General features: G+C 37.4%; 2 protein-coding genes across 2 annotated transcripts in view; both read left to right on the top strand.

Annotated features, from left to right (window-relative positions):
* Positions 1 to 16,083, top strand: part of TMIGD1 (transmembrane and immunoglobulin domain containing 1) — a 56,223-nt gene that overhangs the window by 8,758 nt on the left and 31,382 nt on the right. The gene's annotated exons all lie outside the window — the stretch shown is intronic.
* On the top strand, positions 11,573 to 12,223 carry LOC141490152 (calmodulin-1-like). Its single transcript, XM_074190402.1, has one exon. It carries the CDS (start codon positions 11,651 to 11,653, stop codon positions 12,098 to 12,100), a length of 450 nt encoding a protein of 149 aa, XP_074046503.1. The 5' UTR covers positions 11,573 to 11,650; the 3' UTR covers positions 12,101 to 12,223.

Genomic DNA, 16,083 nt, shown 5'->3' with positions numbered 1-16,083 from the left:
TCAGATAACTAGAGGCACAAATAGCAGCTACTCTCCCAGGGTTTTCTTCTCTTCACATCTGGGTGATGATCCACACCCCCTTCCTGTTGCCCTAACTGGAGGGCACTGAAGCCAGTACTTAGCAGTATCTGAGAACTGATTATTAAATTTTTGGTTTGACTATTTATACTTTTGAAATTGGCAAATGCTACATATTAAGTATTGATTTATTGTTCAGTTGATTGCCCAGTTTTAAGAAAGTGATGAAGCAAACAATAATGCAGATTCAACTTGCAAGTGTCTTGGATAAAATTTTGGAGAGTTGGTTAAGGATTTACCACCATGCTCTTATCTTACCTTTCCTGAACAATTCCAGCTACCTAACCCTTTTTACTTATTCTCCCTAATTTTCAGGACAGAACAGGGCCACTGAGAAAGGGAGGATGTCCTGCAAAAGTGGAAGCAGTAAGGCTAGAATATTCTTTTCTTTTTTTCCCCCACTTACATGTTAAAGCAATTTTTAACATTCTTCTTAAAAATTTTGAACTCCAAATTGTCTCCCCTTTTTCTTCCCTTCCTCCTTGAGATGACAAGCAATTTAATTAATATAGGTTGTGCAGTCATGCAAAATATTAGTCATATTGTGAAAGAAAACACAGACCAAAAAAAATCACCAAGAAAAATAAAGGTTTTTTTTAAAAAAAAGTATGATTCAATCTGCATTCAGAGTCCATTAGTTCTTTCTATGGAGATGGATAGCATTTTTCATCCTGAATCCTTTGGAATTGTCTTGGATCATTGTTTTGTTGGAAAGAGCTAAGCCTGTCATATTTGATAACTGTACAATGTTGCTGTACAGTTGTATATAATGTTTTCCTGGTTCTGCTCATTTTACTTTGCATTAGTTCATGTAAACCCACATTTTTCTGAGGACATCCTGGCTGTTATTTCTGATAATAGTATTCTATCTCAATCATATCTGCAACTTGTTCAGTCATTCCCCAATGGATGAGCATCTCCCCAATTTCCTGTTCTTTGCCACCAATTGAAAAGCTGCTATAAATATTTTTTGTACGTGTAGGTTCTTTTCCTTTTAGTATTTTATCTATTTTAGGAGACAGGCCAACCAAGTGATGGCATTATTGGGTCAAAGTATGTATCTAGTTTCATTGTCCTTTGGGCATATTTCCAAATTGTTCTCCAGAATAATTGAATCAGTTCACAACTTCAACAATAATGTTTCTTTTTTCTTTTCCTTTCTTTTTCTTTCTTTTCCTTTCTTTTTCTTTCTTTTCCTTTCTTCTTTTCTTTTCTTTTCTTTTCTTTTCCTTTCCTTTCTTTTTTCTTTTCTTTTCTTTTCTTTTCTTTTCTTTTCTTTTCTTTTCTTTTCTTTTCTTTTCTTTTCTTTTCTTTTCTTTTCTTTTCTTTTTAGATTTTTCAAGGCAATGAGGTTAAGTGGCTTGCCCAAGGCCACACGGCTAGGTAATTATTAAGTGTCTGAGGTCGGATTTGAACTCAGGTACTCCTGACTCCAGGGCCAGTGCTCTATCCACTGTGCCGCCTAGCTGCCCCAACAACAATGTTTCAATATTTCCACATGCCTCTCAACATTTGTCATTTTTTTCTGTCATATTAGTCAATCTATTGAGCGTCGGATGATAGTTCAGAGTTTGAATTTGCGTTTCTCTAATCAATAGTGATTTACAGCATTTTTCATATAACTATAGATAGCTTTACTTTGTCTGAAAACTGTTTATATTCCTTGACCATTTATCAATTGGAGAATGACTTTTGTTTTTGTAAATTTGCCTCTGATCTCTATATATTTGAGAAATGGGGTCTTTATCAGAGAAATTTGATAGAGATTTTATTTCACAGTTCAGATTACTGTGTATTTCCCTATATCCTATTTATCCAATTCTCTTTCATTTCATCCCATCCATGCTCAAAAGTGTTTTTTCTACCACCATACCCAATCTTTCCTCCCTCCTTTCTATCATCAGCCCCTTGCCTTTTCTTGTTCCCTTCCCCACCTACTTCCCTGGACGGTTAGAATGCATATGCTATTCCCTCTTTGAACCAACTCCAATGAGAATAACGTTCAAGTGCTCCCCTCCACCTCCCCACCTTCCCTTTTACTGTAAAAACTATTGTCTCTTTTAAGTGACATAATTTACTGCCTTTCTATCACTCCCTTTCTATTTCTTCCCATTGCATTTCTTTTTCACCCTTTATTTTTTTAAGATGTGTGAATTGAGGGGCAGCTAGATGGTACAGTGGATAGAGCACTGGCCCTGGAGTCAGGAGGACTTGAGTTCAAATGCAGCCTCAGACACTTAATAATTACCTAGCCGTGTGGCCTTGGGCAAGCCATTTAACCCCATTGCCTTGCAAAAAAAATAAAAATAAAAAATAAAAAAAATGTCTGAATTGAATATGATGCATCTTAAAAACAAAAATCCTGCCTCAGACACTTATTAACTGTGTGATCCTGGGCAAGTCTTAACCCCGTTTGCTTCAGTTTCCTGATCTGTAAAATGAGCCAGAGAAGGAACTGGCAAACCATTCATTGCCAAGAAAACCCCCAAGTAGAAGTGCTAAGAGTTGGACACACGATTCAATAACACCACATTTGTAACTTGCCTTTGGCCATGCCTATGGGAGCAAAGAAAGTTGGAGCAGGGGATTGACCTGTTAGACAGATTCCCAAGGTTTAGAGTCTGGTTTAAGAATTTGTGAGAAGAGGCAGACAGAAGTCAAAGGAGAGAGGAAGAAGACAGGTCTCAGGAAGGCAACTAGGCCAAAGGCCCCCAATTGGCTCCAGTCAGTTCTTGGACAGGGTGGAACTCTGGTTCTTTTCCCTACTATCCCTTGCTTGCTAGAAGCCTGGCTTCTTTGCCTCTCAAGTCCTGGTTCTGGCTCGCTGGTGCCCTCTAATGGTTATTTCCCCTTGGTCTCGTTTTTTTTAAACTGGGGTTCCCTATTGCTCAATTTTAATTGATGAATTCAGAGGATTTGCTGAAGGAACCCAACTCCAAGTAGGTCTAGCACTGGTTTAAAGGTAATAGCATCTGCGTCTATTATTTTAAACAGTTCAGTCACTAAAAGTTTAGCCATTAAATGATACATGTTTGAGCTCCAGAAGCTTGTACAAGAAAGAGAAAATAAAACTTTAGGTCCAGCTCTTGCTGAGTAAGACATAGGTTTTATTCATCTTCCTCTCTACCTTTGATCTCTGTAAAAAGCATTTCTTCCTCTTCAATCAGGATTCCCAAACTCCCCATTAAATAGATAGTGCCCCAAAATTAAGGTGCATCTTATACATGGGGAGATTTGGTCAGATGCGGGATGATAACCCAAATCCTCTGCTTTCCAGACCCAATCTCTTTCCCTCCATGCTTTATTGGATATCATGCCTATCTTAGATTCTATAATGGTCTCTGGGAACTGGTAGATGGAAAGCTGACTTTAGTATCAGGAAACTTGGATTTGAAGCCTACATTTCTATAAATAGTGGCTATATGACCCTGGGCAAATGATTTCTTAAAAAACTCAGTTTTTTAGACTTTAAATTGCTGATCTGTACTATTTATTGGGAGCTGTTTCCTCATTTGGACATGCCTTATACTAATGAAATCAGACCTTGAACAAAATGTAATAAATCTTGTTTGAGTCAGTCCTTGAGCCTTCCTGGCAGGGGCTTAGATTCCACAAATTACATACTCACATAAGTGTTACAAAACCCGAATGGGACATGAAATAATATCATTATATGCTTGCCTCCCTTCCTACATTATGACTAATAATTGATCAAGGTCAATTGGCCACAAGATAGTTTTAGAACACAGATAAGGAAATGCTACATTTTGATAATGGTTAACCAACTTAAAAACTCAACATTTTTCATAGGATGAAAATCTTCCTAGAATCACATAGGGTTTATTTGTAGAGAATGGGTATATTGTTAATTGTTAAGAAAAATTCGGAGGGCTTAGCGGTAGCTCCTGAAGGGAGGAAGAATCAAGCTTGAATCTTGCTTCAGAGCACCCATTAGCTTATTTCTTCTCTATATTCCCCTTCAGTTCTCCATCTATGTTTCTTTGGTTGGCTGCCATCAATGGAGCAACCATCATGCCTAGCTGCCACAAAATGCCTATTGTCATCAGTGACAGGAAATTGGGTTATATGAACAATTGTTCTAACCTCATATGGTCTTCCTATGGTCTCAAAACTTGAGTCAGCTGTGAATGAGGGCTTCATAGAAGTCGAGATGGTTTTGTAGCTTATATAAGGCAAAGGAATCTTTCTCTGGAGAGAAATGAGTAGAAACTTATAACATCAAGCAGATAGAAGCCATAGCGAGCATAAGGCCATGGCCCCCTGCTTAGCACAGTTAAAATATTGGATATTTAACTGAGACAGAGAAAGAACAGTGATAGTTCAAATATAACAGAAGGCAAAACAAACCTTAAGCCATGACACAAGGGATAGATGCCATCATTCAGTGGCAGGAAAGAGAGAGGAGGGCAGTTTGTAGGCTAAGGACATTTTCCTCCACTAAAGATAATGAAAAAAAACTTGTAGAGAATGCTGACTCTTAAAGCTGAGTTTAAGTCCAGCCTCAGACACTTACTAACTGTGGTTACTTACTTTTCTCAGACTCAGTTTCCTCATCTATAAAAGGAATAAGTTGGACTTAAGACCCTTTTCAGCTCTAAATCATTGATCCTTTGTTGGGATGGAGCAGGGATCTCACTGGGGTCCTGTTCTGTCTCACCTGTTTGTGGATTAAAAGAGCAAATCATATTTTTAGGTCACCAAAGGAGCCCGTCTATCATGGAATTTTGCTCTAAACTTCTGGATATTTCAGTTTAGTTACAAGGGGCTAGGATGAGGTTTTCCCTGGTAGTCTTTTAATGGACAATACTGAGTCAAAAAGGCAGGTTAGGACACAAGCAGGATGCTCCAACCAACCAATAAAATCCTTAAGCATGAGATCAATCTTCTGACCATAAGAATTTATTTTCCTTAAATCTGTAGTGTCCATCTCAAATACAGAGTACCACTAAACTTTATATAAAGATTCTATAAATCCTATACAGATTTGGAAACTCAAATATTATGTTTTATTGTATTTTTAAGTATTTCCTAGTTACATTTAATCTGGCTCCTATCCAGTCTTTGGCAATGATGCTCTGTGTCTATGATGCCTCTACTGAAAGTTTTGAATTGATCACAAAGGGCCTCACTATGGTCTCAGAAATGTAGTGGGAAACCATGACTTTACATATTACACCCCAAAGCTCAAGGGAAATAAGAATGTTGCTATAACTTCCCTGTTGGGGATACCTATAAAAGGTCAAACTTTCTTGCTCAGGTCAAGCTCGTTTGATTGAGAATATGGCATGACAGCTAAAAAATCAAAATGACCTTAGGATTGTATAATGTCTGAAGCATGGGAAATGATAGTCCTACTCTTCCCCCACCATAATCAGACCATTTCTGGAATATTGGGTTCCTTTTCGATTTCCACCTTTTAGGAGCTTCTGGCACTTGGAACATGTCCAAAGAAGGTGACCAAATGCTTAGGCCATTTCATATGGGGGATCACTTGAAGGAAATAGGAGGTGTTTAGTCAGGGATGGGGGAGTAACTATTATCACTGTGTTCACTTAGACCCAGAGGGTAGGAGAAGGAATTATGAAAGTTGGAGAAAGTCAATTTAATCATAATGGAGAGAAATTGTCTAATACCCTAGAGAGCTTCCAGAAGTCTTTTCACTTTAGAAAAAGCACTTCAGCCCTAAAACTAATACCTTGGAGGTACCTTCTGTTCCTGGCTGTCTTTCCTCTGACTGGAAAGGTTCCTCCTGGAGCCTCCATTTAAGGAGGATACCAAGATCAACAATCTCTTCATTTCCATCAGGTTGCACTCCTCTGAACTTCTCCATCATGTCCTGGCTTAGGTACCTTCTCTCCCCACCCCCTCTTCAGTTTCCCTTTTTGTGTTGTCTTCCTCCATTAGAATATAAACTCATTGAGGGTAAATATGACCTCTCTTTTTGCTTATATTTCTTCCCCTTCTGCCTAATAGATGCTTGTTGATTGACTGGCTGACCTTCCTTGAAATGGAATAGAGGACTTTGGGAGATAGTAGTGAAGGAGATTCTTCCTCACAAATTACAATGTAATATATATGAAATTAATACTTAAATTGTAAATTAATACTTATCATCCATATTAATACTCATAGACAATATATGCAAATTCATCTATAAGCATACATAAATTTAATATCAGATAATTCAGAGTCATAAGTACTAGCAGCTGGGAGGAATCAGGAAGATTCTCATATAATGCTTGAGTTGATGGGAATGGTAAGGAAGGGGCATCAATCCTAATTTTTGAGATGAAAGTCAAGGAGAATTAGCCTCTCTTCCTACAACACAGCAACAGAATTCTGAGTTATTTGAAAATAAATCTCAAGCTAGCACAGTAGAAACTCTGTTCTTTCTTTGTTCTTTTGTCCTCAATGTACCCCTCCAGATCCTCAATAGAACAATGTGTGTTAGCCCCAACTATGAAATAACAGAAAGTGTTATAAGTTACCACAGCAATGATTTGCTAGACTTGTGTTCCCAGAACAAGAGGGAGGAGAAACAGTCTTTCTATTAGAATGCCACATCATGGCCTGTGAAACAATGAAGAATCTCAACAGAATAGAATATATTATCATCTGTACTTCACGGCATTCTCACAACTTGAGCAGCCTAAATCTGTTGGCTTTGAGAGCTCATGTTATCTGGAAAATATTTCAAAGAAAAAGACCAGTAATGTTTGCAAGAGAATACATTTATCTGCAAAAGTTTACATTTATTGCCTCCTTTTGCTTTGGAATGGGGGGCAGAGCAGCCTAGAGCAGTAGACCAGTGATTTCACCTGCATAGGTAGGAACCTTTCCATAGTAACGCATCTATAACTTAGAGTCTTAAAGACTTGTCTGGGAATCACACTACCAAAAGAATATTTTTACAGAGTTAGAAAAATTTATTTGGTGGAACAAAAGAACTAGACTTGCTAAGAAATCATCAAGAAAGGTAGGAATTAGAAGGAATACCTCTTCCAGATCTCAAACTATAGTATAAAGTGGCAGTCTGCACAACCATTTGGCCCTGGTTATAAAATACAAAAGTAAATCTATGCCTGGTTGATTGCTGTCCTTCATTCTTGAAGAGGGCCAAAATGGCTTCACTATTAGGTTAGCGCCAAGTTGCATCTTACTAATGGCAGATCGGACCAATAAAGATGCTCTTCCCTAGGGCAGGCACAAATAGTTTACATGAACACAGAGTGGAGATGTCTCTTAATCTGTGTATCTCACAGTCCATTTGATTTTCTTCAATTCTGCCTTGCCCATAAAGCACAACACCTTATTTGATGTGAGCACACCATGCTGGACAGTCCTTTGTCATGACATGTCCCCTGCCATGCAAATAGTTCCATACTTCTTCAGAGTAGACAAACAAGAATCGGGGGGGGGGGAACTTGAGTTCAATAAACCTGTATTTGATAAATGTTCAAAACATAAATTACATAGGAAAGAACTTCTTATTTGAACCCGTGAGAAAACTGGAAAGCTATCTTCCAGAAATCTGGCTTTGACCAGATGTTTACAACTATGTCTCACAATAAATTCAAAATGGATGTCACATGAATATTAAGGATCACAATAAAAAAATAGAGGAAAGGCGGATTATATGCTTCTTAAAACTATGAGGAGAAGATGAATTCCTCAACAAGATAGAGAGCAATTATAAAAGGTAAAAGACTATTATATGAAATTGAAAATTTCAGAAATAAAAGTTATGCATAAAGGATTAAAAAAAGGGAAACAGTCAATGTTTGTATCAGATATCTGATAAAGACTTGATAGCCAAGATACCTTGATAACAGCTATAAAACTGAAAGCAATTTCCCAAAGACAAAATAACCAAAGGAGACACACAGAATGTTCTCAAAAGAAGTGCAAACTATGAATTGCAAACCATGAGAAAGAATGCTCCAAATAAAAAATAAAAAGGGAAATGCATGTCAAAACAATCCTGAGATTTTAGCTCATATCCAGAAAATTGATAAAAATTACAAAAGGGGGCAACAGTCAATGTTGGACAAATTAAGAGAAAATGGACACATTAAGGCAGTTGTTTAATTGGTTAAATTCCTAGTGCTAAAGTTGGTTAAATTGCTAGTGACGTACACTCATAATCTTTTTTTTAGGTTGTTTTTTTTTTTTCAAGGCCACACAGCTAGGTAATTATTAAGTGTCTGAGGTCAGATTTGAACTCAGGTACTCCTGACTCCAGGATCGGTGCTCTATCCACTGTGCCACCTAGCTGCCCCTATGCTCATAATTTTTTATCTTTTTTGGCTATTCAGGCATATTTTATTGCACTTTGCAGATTTTAGGGTTTTTGTTTTTTTAATACATTGAAGGTTTGTGGCAACTCTGCTTCAGCAAGTCTATCAGTACCAGCATTTGATCACATATCTCTGTGTCATATTCTGATAGTTATCACAATATTTCATATTTTTTCATTATTATTATATTCATCATTATAGTGGTCTGTGATCTTTGCTGCTATTATTGTCATTGTTTTGAAGCACCAAAAACCAGATCCTCATAAGACTGTGAGCTTAAATGAGAAATACTGTGGGTGTTCTGACTACTCTACTAACCTGCATTCCCTTTCACTCTATCTCTGTCCCACCTTGTGGGCCTCTTTATTCTGAGACATAATAGTATTAAAAATTAGGCCAGTTAATGACTCTACAATGACCTTTAAATGTTCAAATCAAAGGAAGAGTCAATTGATGCAGCAAATTTCATTGTTATTTATTTTAAGAAATTACCACAGCCTCCCCAACCACCATCCTGCTCAATCAACAACTATCAACATGGAGGCAAGACCCTCCTCTAGCAAAAAGTTTTATGACTTGCCATAGGCTCAGATGCTGGTTAGCATTTTTTAGCAATAAAATATTTTATGTACACTTTAGACATACTATTATTGCATATTTAATAGATTATAGTATATTATAAATAAAATTTGTGTATGTATTGGTAAACCAAAATATTCATGTGTCTTGTTTTATTGCAATATTTGCTTTATTGCAGTGGTCTGGAAAAGAACCCTCAATATCTCTGAGAAATGCTTCTACTGTTCTATATTTATACATTTTTTCCGCCCTGATAGAAAATAAACAACTTGAGAGCAGGAACTCTCACTTCTTTTTTTGTATTTCCAGAATGTAGCAAAGTGTCAAATGCTTACTAAAAAGGTTTGTTGATTGATTGTTTCATCATTTTCATAAAGGTTTATATAAAGATGGAAAGGCAAAGCATCATTGCCTAAATGAGAAATGTTAGCTAATTCCTAGGTACTTAGCAAATTGGTAGGAGAATGGAACAAATTGGGTTTACAGATGGATTTAACTGAACTAGACACCGGAAGGTAAGAAGATGACAGGCCCAAGTCTGAGTGGTGACTTATTGACCACTGATCTGGAAGGCAAATCCCCAGAGAACCCTGCCTTAAAAGGAACAAATACTATAACTGATGGTTATTTGTGAAATGCCAACTAGAGACCCCTGGGAAACAAAGGCTAATTTTGTCTGACTTCCCAATGCTTTTCCCTTTCCCCTCAGTGTGGTTGTTGAGACCAAGAGAAAGAATGGGTAATGGTAGACACATGTACCACAAAGAGACATGTGCCATGATTATTATGTATTCCCAAACTGATTTTTTTTTTTTTGGCTAGGCAATGGGGTTAAGTGCTCAAGGCCACACAGCTAGGTATTTGTTAAGTGTCTGAGGCTGGATTTGAACTCAGGTCCTCCTGACTCCAGGGCCAGTGCTCTATCCACTGTGCCACCTAGCCTCCCCCAAACTGACTTTTCTTTTTAAAAAAAAAATCATGTTTTATGGATGGTTTTTATCACATCAATGTTACTTCACAGAGACTGTCTTACTCACTGGATCTTACCTTATAATGATATATATTTTTGCCCCAACTAAGATGAATGCTGCTTACCAATCACCATTGATTTAACAAATCATATATATATATATATATATATATATATATATATATTTATACATATATGTAATCTATATAATGCATGTATTCACACCTACACACATGTCTATACGTAAACAATACAATTCACATCTACACTCACAAACATTTATCTACACATCCACGTACATATATTTATACATATATACATGTACATACATATTTTGCACTCTTCCTATAATCCTTGGGCTAGCTATCCTCAGGTGGGACTGGAAAAGATGCTATTCTTCCTTGTTCAGAATGACAGTATAAGGTGGAATTAACATACACTAGAATTTCTAAATAAATGCTTGTAAACATATTTAAGCAAAATAAACAAACAGCTATGTGTGACAATGGGTGTTTCATTTCACACCAATGATCCATTACCTCTCTGCAGAGGGCGGGGGGAAGTATATGTAACTGAGACTTTTGGAATCCTCATGACTGGACATTTCACTGAGCAGAGCCAATCTGTATTTTTATAGCCTATCATCATTGGACCAGGGTAAAAAGGGGCAACAGAGGTACCCATTCAAAGACTCAACTCCCTCTTTAAAGATTTATTTTCTAATTGGGTGCAGAAGAGATTGTGATCACAATTTTCTAAAACCATAGTGATTACTAATATAGTAGGTATGGCAAAATATTAGGAATTCAGGGACTTTTCATAAAGATAACCAGTTACAAAAGATTGAACTGTAGGTATACTTTTGCCCATGTAAGATGAAGTCTTTTAAGCAATCACCCTTGATCAAACCCATCTTTCTCCCCATAATTCTTGAGCTGTTCTCAGTTGTGATTATAAAAGATGTTGATAATTCCTTGTTTAAGGTGGTATTTGTGTCAAATTGCTATTAGTAAGCTCCTTGAGCACAGGGAATCTTTTTTGATGCTTTGTGTTCCACAGTGTGCTAGGTAGTTAATGTTCAGATTGTTAGAAGGGAATCCCTAATACTATTTCCTAATGATTTAATCCTTATTAAATATATGTTGCCTGTGTTTGATTCCGAAGTTATTTTCTGGCAAAGCTTTGCCAGACTTTGAATTTTTTTTAAATTCAAAGATGTTTTCAAATTGAAAAATGGCATCCCAGAATCCCATAGGAGATGCTAGAATAGGGGCTAGATAGACTTTGGAGTCATGAAGACATGGGTTCAGATCTCATCTCTGATACTATGGGTAAGGCATTAATCTTTCTGAGCCTCAGTTTCCTTAACTGCAATTTGAGGTGGCTCAGAATTAAAAACTTTGATGGCCTTTAAGGTCCCTTTCAGTTCTAAATGTGAACTCCTATAGGTCACTTAACTTCTGAAGACTTCAAATTCCTTATCTGTAAAACTGATGTTTCAGTAGATGACAGTGAGGATTTTAGTTTTAGTTGTATGTTTTTAAAATCTCAGGTCTGACAAAGATTGGGAGACTAAAGTCATTGTCTAAGATGTCATAATCGGTATTCAGTTGCTAAGCTGCTAAAGATTATGGCTTAGTCCTACTGTAGCCAGTGAGTGTGGAGGTTGTCTGATGGGAACTTGGTCACTAGAATATCTAACAGCATGACTGAAGAACTAACCAAAGAACAGATTGCAGAATTCAAAGAAGCCTTTGCATTATTTGACAAAGATGGAGATGGTTATATAACAACAAAGGAATTGGGGACTGTAATGAGGTCACTTGGACAGAACCCCACAGAAGCTGAATTACGGGATATGATTAATGAAGTTGATACTGATGGTAATGGAACAATTGACTTCTCAGAGTTTCTTACTATGATGGCAAGAAAAATGAAGGACACAGACAGTGATGAAGAAATTCGAGAAGCCTTCCGAGTGTTTGACAAGGATGGTGATGGTTTTATTAGTGCAGCAGAACTTCGACACGTGATGATAAATCTTGGAGAAAAGTTAACAGATGAAGAGGTTGATGAAATGATCAGGGAAGCTGATATGGATGGTGATGGCCAAGTAAACTATGATGAATTTGTTCAAATGATGACAGCAAAGTGAAGACATTATATGGGATTCGTTAAATGTCTTCTGCAACTTTGTCTTTTCTTTGTAACATTTCTGTAAAAGATTCCCTCCAACTCCCCCCACTGCATGTGTAGGAATTAGAACTTCATTCCTCCATCTTTTTTTTTCTCCTTATCTTGCTGTCATTGTCCAGAAACTTTATTTTGTAAAATTGATCAAGTAACTTGTTGCATGTGACTTACTCTGGATTAATCAAAGTCCTTCTGCAATCTAACCTTAGCTATAGGTAGAGTAATTGCTATATGATGATGTCCTTGTATTTACTTCTCATTTAGTAAATGTTTCAGGATGGTAATGGTGTCATTGTTATTGATTTATGTAAAGGGGAAGGACATGAGTGGAAACATAAAAGCTACAGCTCTGAGTACAGAAATGTGGTTTATCCTTATGACCCTGAGATTGCTCCTGGGAGATAGATTAGGCTATCAATCCCAACTTTACTGAGTTTGTGTTCAGCAAAAGGCAGTTAGGTGGGTAGAAGGGGGCAGTCTTGGATTGAGGAAGATGAGTTTGAATCTTCTCTCAGACAGTACTTTAGCTGTGTAACCCTGGGCAAGACACTTTAAACTCCCCAACCTCAGTTTCCTTTTATATAGAAATGGGACAATATCACCTATTCCTCACAGGGTGATGTAAAAATCAAATGAGATAATTTATAATTTACAACTTTTAATGAAATATGTGAAAAAAATAATTGGTTTTTTGAAAGAGCTTAGAGTAGAGAATATTTGGTGTAGAGATTACATATTACTGGAAGTATTCAAGTAGAGGTGGAATCAATCAGCAAACATTTATGAAAATGAGCCATGGATAAAAAAAAAAAATAAAAGTGGAACAGACCCTGCCCTCAATGAGCTACAGTCTAAAGGAAGAAACCTCTCAATGTGCAATTATATGCAAGATTCATACCAAGTAAATATAAAGCAGTTTAGAAGGAAGAGTTGGTGGGAGCTGGAAAGGTTTCATGAAGGAGGAGGCATAGGAGTTAGTCTAAAAGGAAGCCAAAGATTCTAAGAAGCAAAGGGAGTGCATTCCAGATATGGAAATGCAAAAGCAGGTGTGTGTGTGTGTGTGTGTGTGTGTGTGTGTGTGTGTTTGTGTGTGTGTGTGTGTGTCTGGTGTGTGTGGTATGTATGTGTGTGTGGTATGTGTATGTAACAAGAAGTAGGCCAGTATGGCAGAGTTCAAGGAAGAGAGTGAAGTCTTTTTTTTTTTGGCAAGGCAAATGGGGTTAAGTGGCTTGCCCAAGGCCACACAGCTAGGTAATGATTAAGTGTCTGAGGCTAAATTTGAATTCAGGTTCTCCTGACTCCAGGGCCAGTGTTCTATCCCACTCCATCACCTAGCCGCCCCTGAGAGTGAAGTCTTAAGAAGACTAGAAAGTAGGATGGGACCAGATAGTGATGAAGAGCTTTTAGAGGAGTTTATATTTATTCCTTGATACAATAGGGAGCCATTGAGGTTTGTTGGGGAAGGGAGGGAGATGATGAGAGTATGAATTAGGTGGAGTAAATATGTGAAGAAAATGTCTTTGAGAGATGTTGTAGAATCAGAAATGATTGAATATGAGGTTTAAGAAGACAAAGGAGACAATGAGGTTGCCCCTCTGAGTGACTTGAAGGTGGTACCCCTGCAAGTGAAGCTGCCATGCAAGAGGACACCTCATTTCTCCCCTTTTCTCTGTGTTCTGGCTCACTCACCCCAAGTTATACTAAAAACAGCAGGTCTGGAGGGTTTTAGGGAGGAAGAGAATAGCCTTGGTCAATCTCATTGCTACAATTCACTCTCAAGGTCTTGGAGGGAGGTAACCCTGGTTATCTGTAATATACATTTTTCAAAGTCTGTACTAGTTTACTTTCCATTTAAACAGTTCAGTAACAATGACATTAATTCTTCATCACAAAACATTAAATGAGAAGGTAAACTCAAGACTAGAGTAACAATATTTATTCAAAAGAAGGCAAGAGAAAAATAAACTAAACATACCAGTTCACCCACAGACATGGAGACTTCTGGGGCCTTCCTGTGGCCAATGGGAAATCGTGTGTCGGGAGCAGGTTACACCTCTGGACTGTAGGCTTCAAATGTCTGTGACATCTTTAGGGAACTGGATCTCACATTTCCCTTTCTGATCCTCTGTGCTCAAGACAACTGAAGCAGGGTGAAACTCTTTTAGTAAATAGTAATCTTAAACCTGAATTTTAGGGGCAGCTAGGTGGCACAGTGGATAAAGCACTGGCCCTGGAGTCAGGAGTACCTGGGTTCAAATCCGGACTCAGACACTTAATAATTACCTAGCTGTGTGGCCTTGGGCAAGCCACTTAACCCCATTTGCCTTGCAAAATCCTAAAAAAAACCCCTGAATTTTGTAGATCTTCCTAATCTACTCCTAAAGAAGTAGCAAATGCATCTGGATGCTTTATTTTTTTTAAATACTGTACATATAGAGATAGTTTTCGACATTTATTTTCTCCCCCTTCCCAAGATAGCAGGCATCAGAAATAGATTATATATACATGATCATATTAAACATATTTCCACATTAGTTAGAAAAACACTCTTTAAATAAAAAGCTTATGGGCAGCTAGGTGGCACAGTGGATAGAGCACTGGCCCTGGAGTCAGCAGTACCTGAGTTCAAATCCAGCCTCAGACACTTAATAATTACCTAGCTGTGTGGCCTTGGGCAAGCCACTTAACCCCTTTGTCTTGCAAAAACTAAAAAAGAATAAAATAAAATAAAAAGCTTACCTCTGAGTTGCCCACCTCAAAAGAATGGTTATGAGGAAGTAAATGAAATAGTGACTAACAGTTGAATAATCCATAAATGCTTTGAATAATAGTAATTATAAGTTTACATTTACACCATGTTTTTAGATTTAGAAAGATAGATATATCTTTCATGATGGAAGTAAAGAGTAAGATAGGGTTACTATGGATTCTCAGGGTGTCACTATCATTGGCCAATCTCCTCTGGCCCCCAATTCCCACCTTACTGCAACATTCCTTGTACGTATAGAAGTTGCAGATGGAAACTCCAGAGTAGCCCAATGTCTGGCAAGAAGGAGGTAGTTAATTAGCTTCTGATTGACTATAAGTGCAAAGAGAAAGGAATAGACCCCAAAAATTAATTTGTAAAATGAACATTTCAAGAATATAACTGGTTGCCAATTTGATCGTTATTGAAGAACATGTCTCTCCTAGTTCCTGTGGAAAAGTAAAAAAAAAAATAGAATGCTGTTTTCCAATTGGAATGTAAATTCCTTGAGGGCAGGGATCACTTTTTGTCATTCTTGGGTTCCCCCCATCTCTACCCCACTCCATCTGTCACATAGAATGGGCTTCACAAATACTTGTGGACTGACTCACTTACTGACAACCTCCCTGGGTGGCAATTTCTTCATCTCTAAAATGAGGTTTTGCTATATTCTGTAGTCCCTTCCAGTTTTAAGTCAAGTCTGAAAATGATAATTTGTCTAAAATCAGAAAAGGATACACTGACATTGCAAAAGCTAATGGCCAGATGGCTGGAGGCATAATAGCAGCTACTTTTCCATATTGCAGATTTTTTTCTTTCTCTCTACCAGATAATAAAAAAGCTCCAGAAGCTTGTCAGGAAATAGAAAATTAAAACCTTGGGGGACCAGATCTATTTCTGAGTAAGAACAAGGGTTTTATTCATCTTCTCTGCATTTAATCTCTGTAGAAAAACATTTCCTCTCAGATCAGGAATTTCCAAGTTCCCCATTAGATGGTGAACTCCTTGAGGGCAGGGACTCTTTTGCCTCTTTTTGTATCCCTAACACTTAGCATAATGTCTCACACATTCTAAGTGCTTAAGAAATGTTTACTGATAGATTGATATTTTAGTTGAAAAATTAGGAGTGGGAGATTCACAAAATATCCATTGGTGTCTAGGTGATATGAATGGTCTTATGTTCTTTGACTTTGAGTTGG

Source organism: Macrotis lagotis, chromosome 5 (assembly GCF_037893015.1).
Source record: "Macrotis lagotis isolate mMagLag1 chromosome 5, bilby.v1.9.chrom.fasta, whole genome shotgun sequence".
Lineage (NCBI taxonomy): Eukaryota > Metazoa > Chordata > Mammalia > Peramelemorphia > Peramelidae > Macrotis > Macrotis lagotis.
Note: the sequence above shows the minus strand (reverse complement) of the source record. Positions and strands in the feature narration are given on the sequence as shown.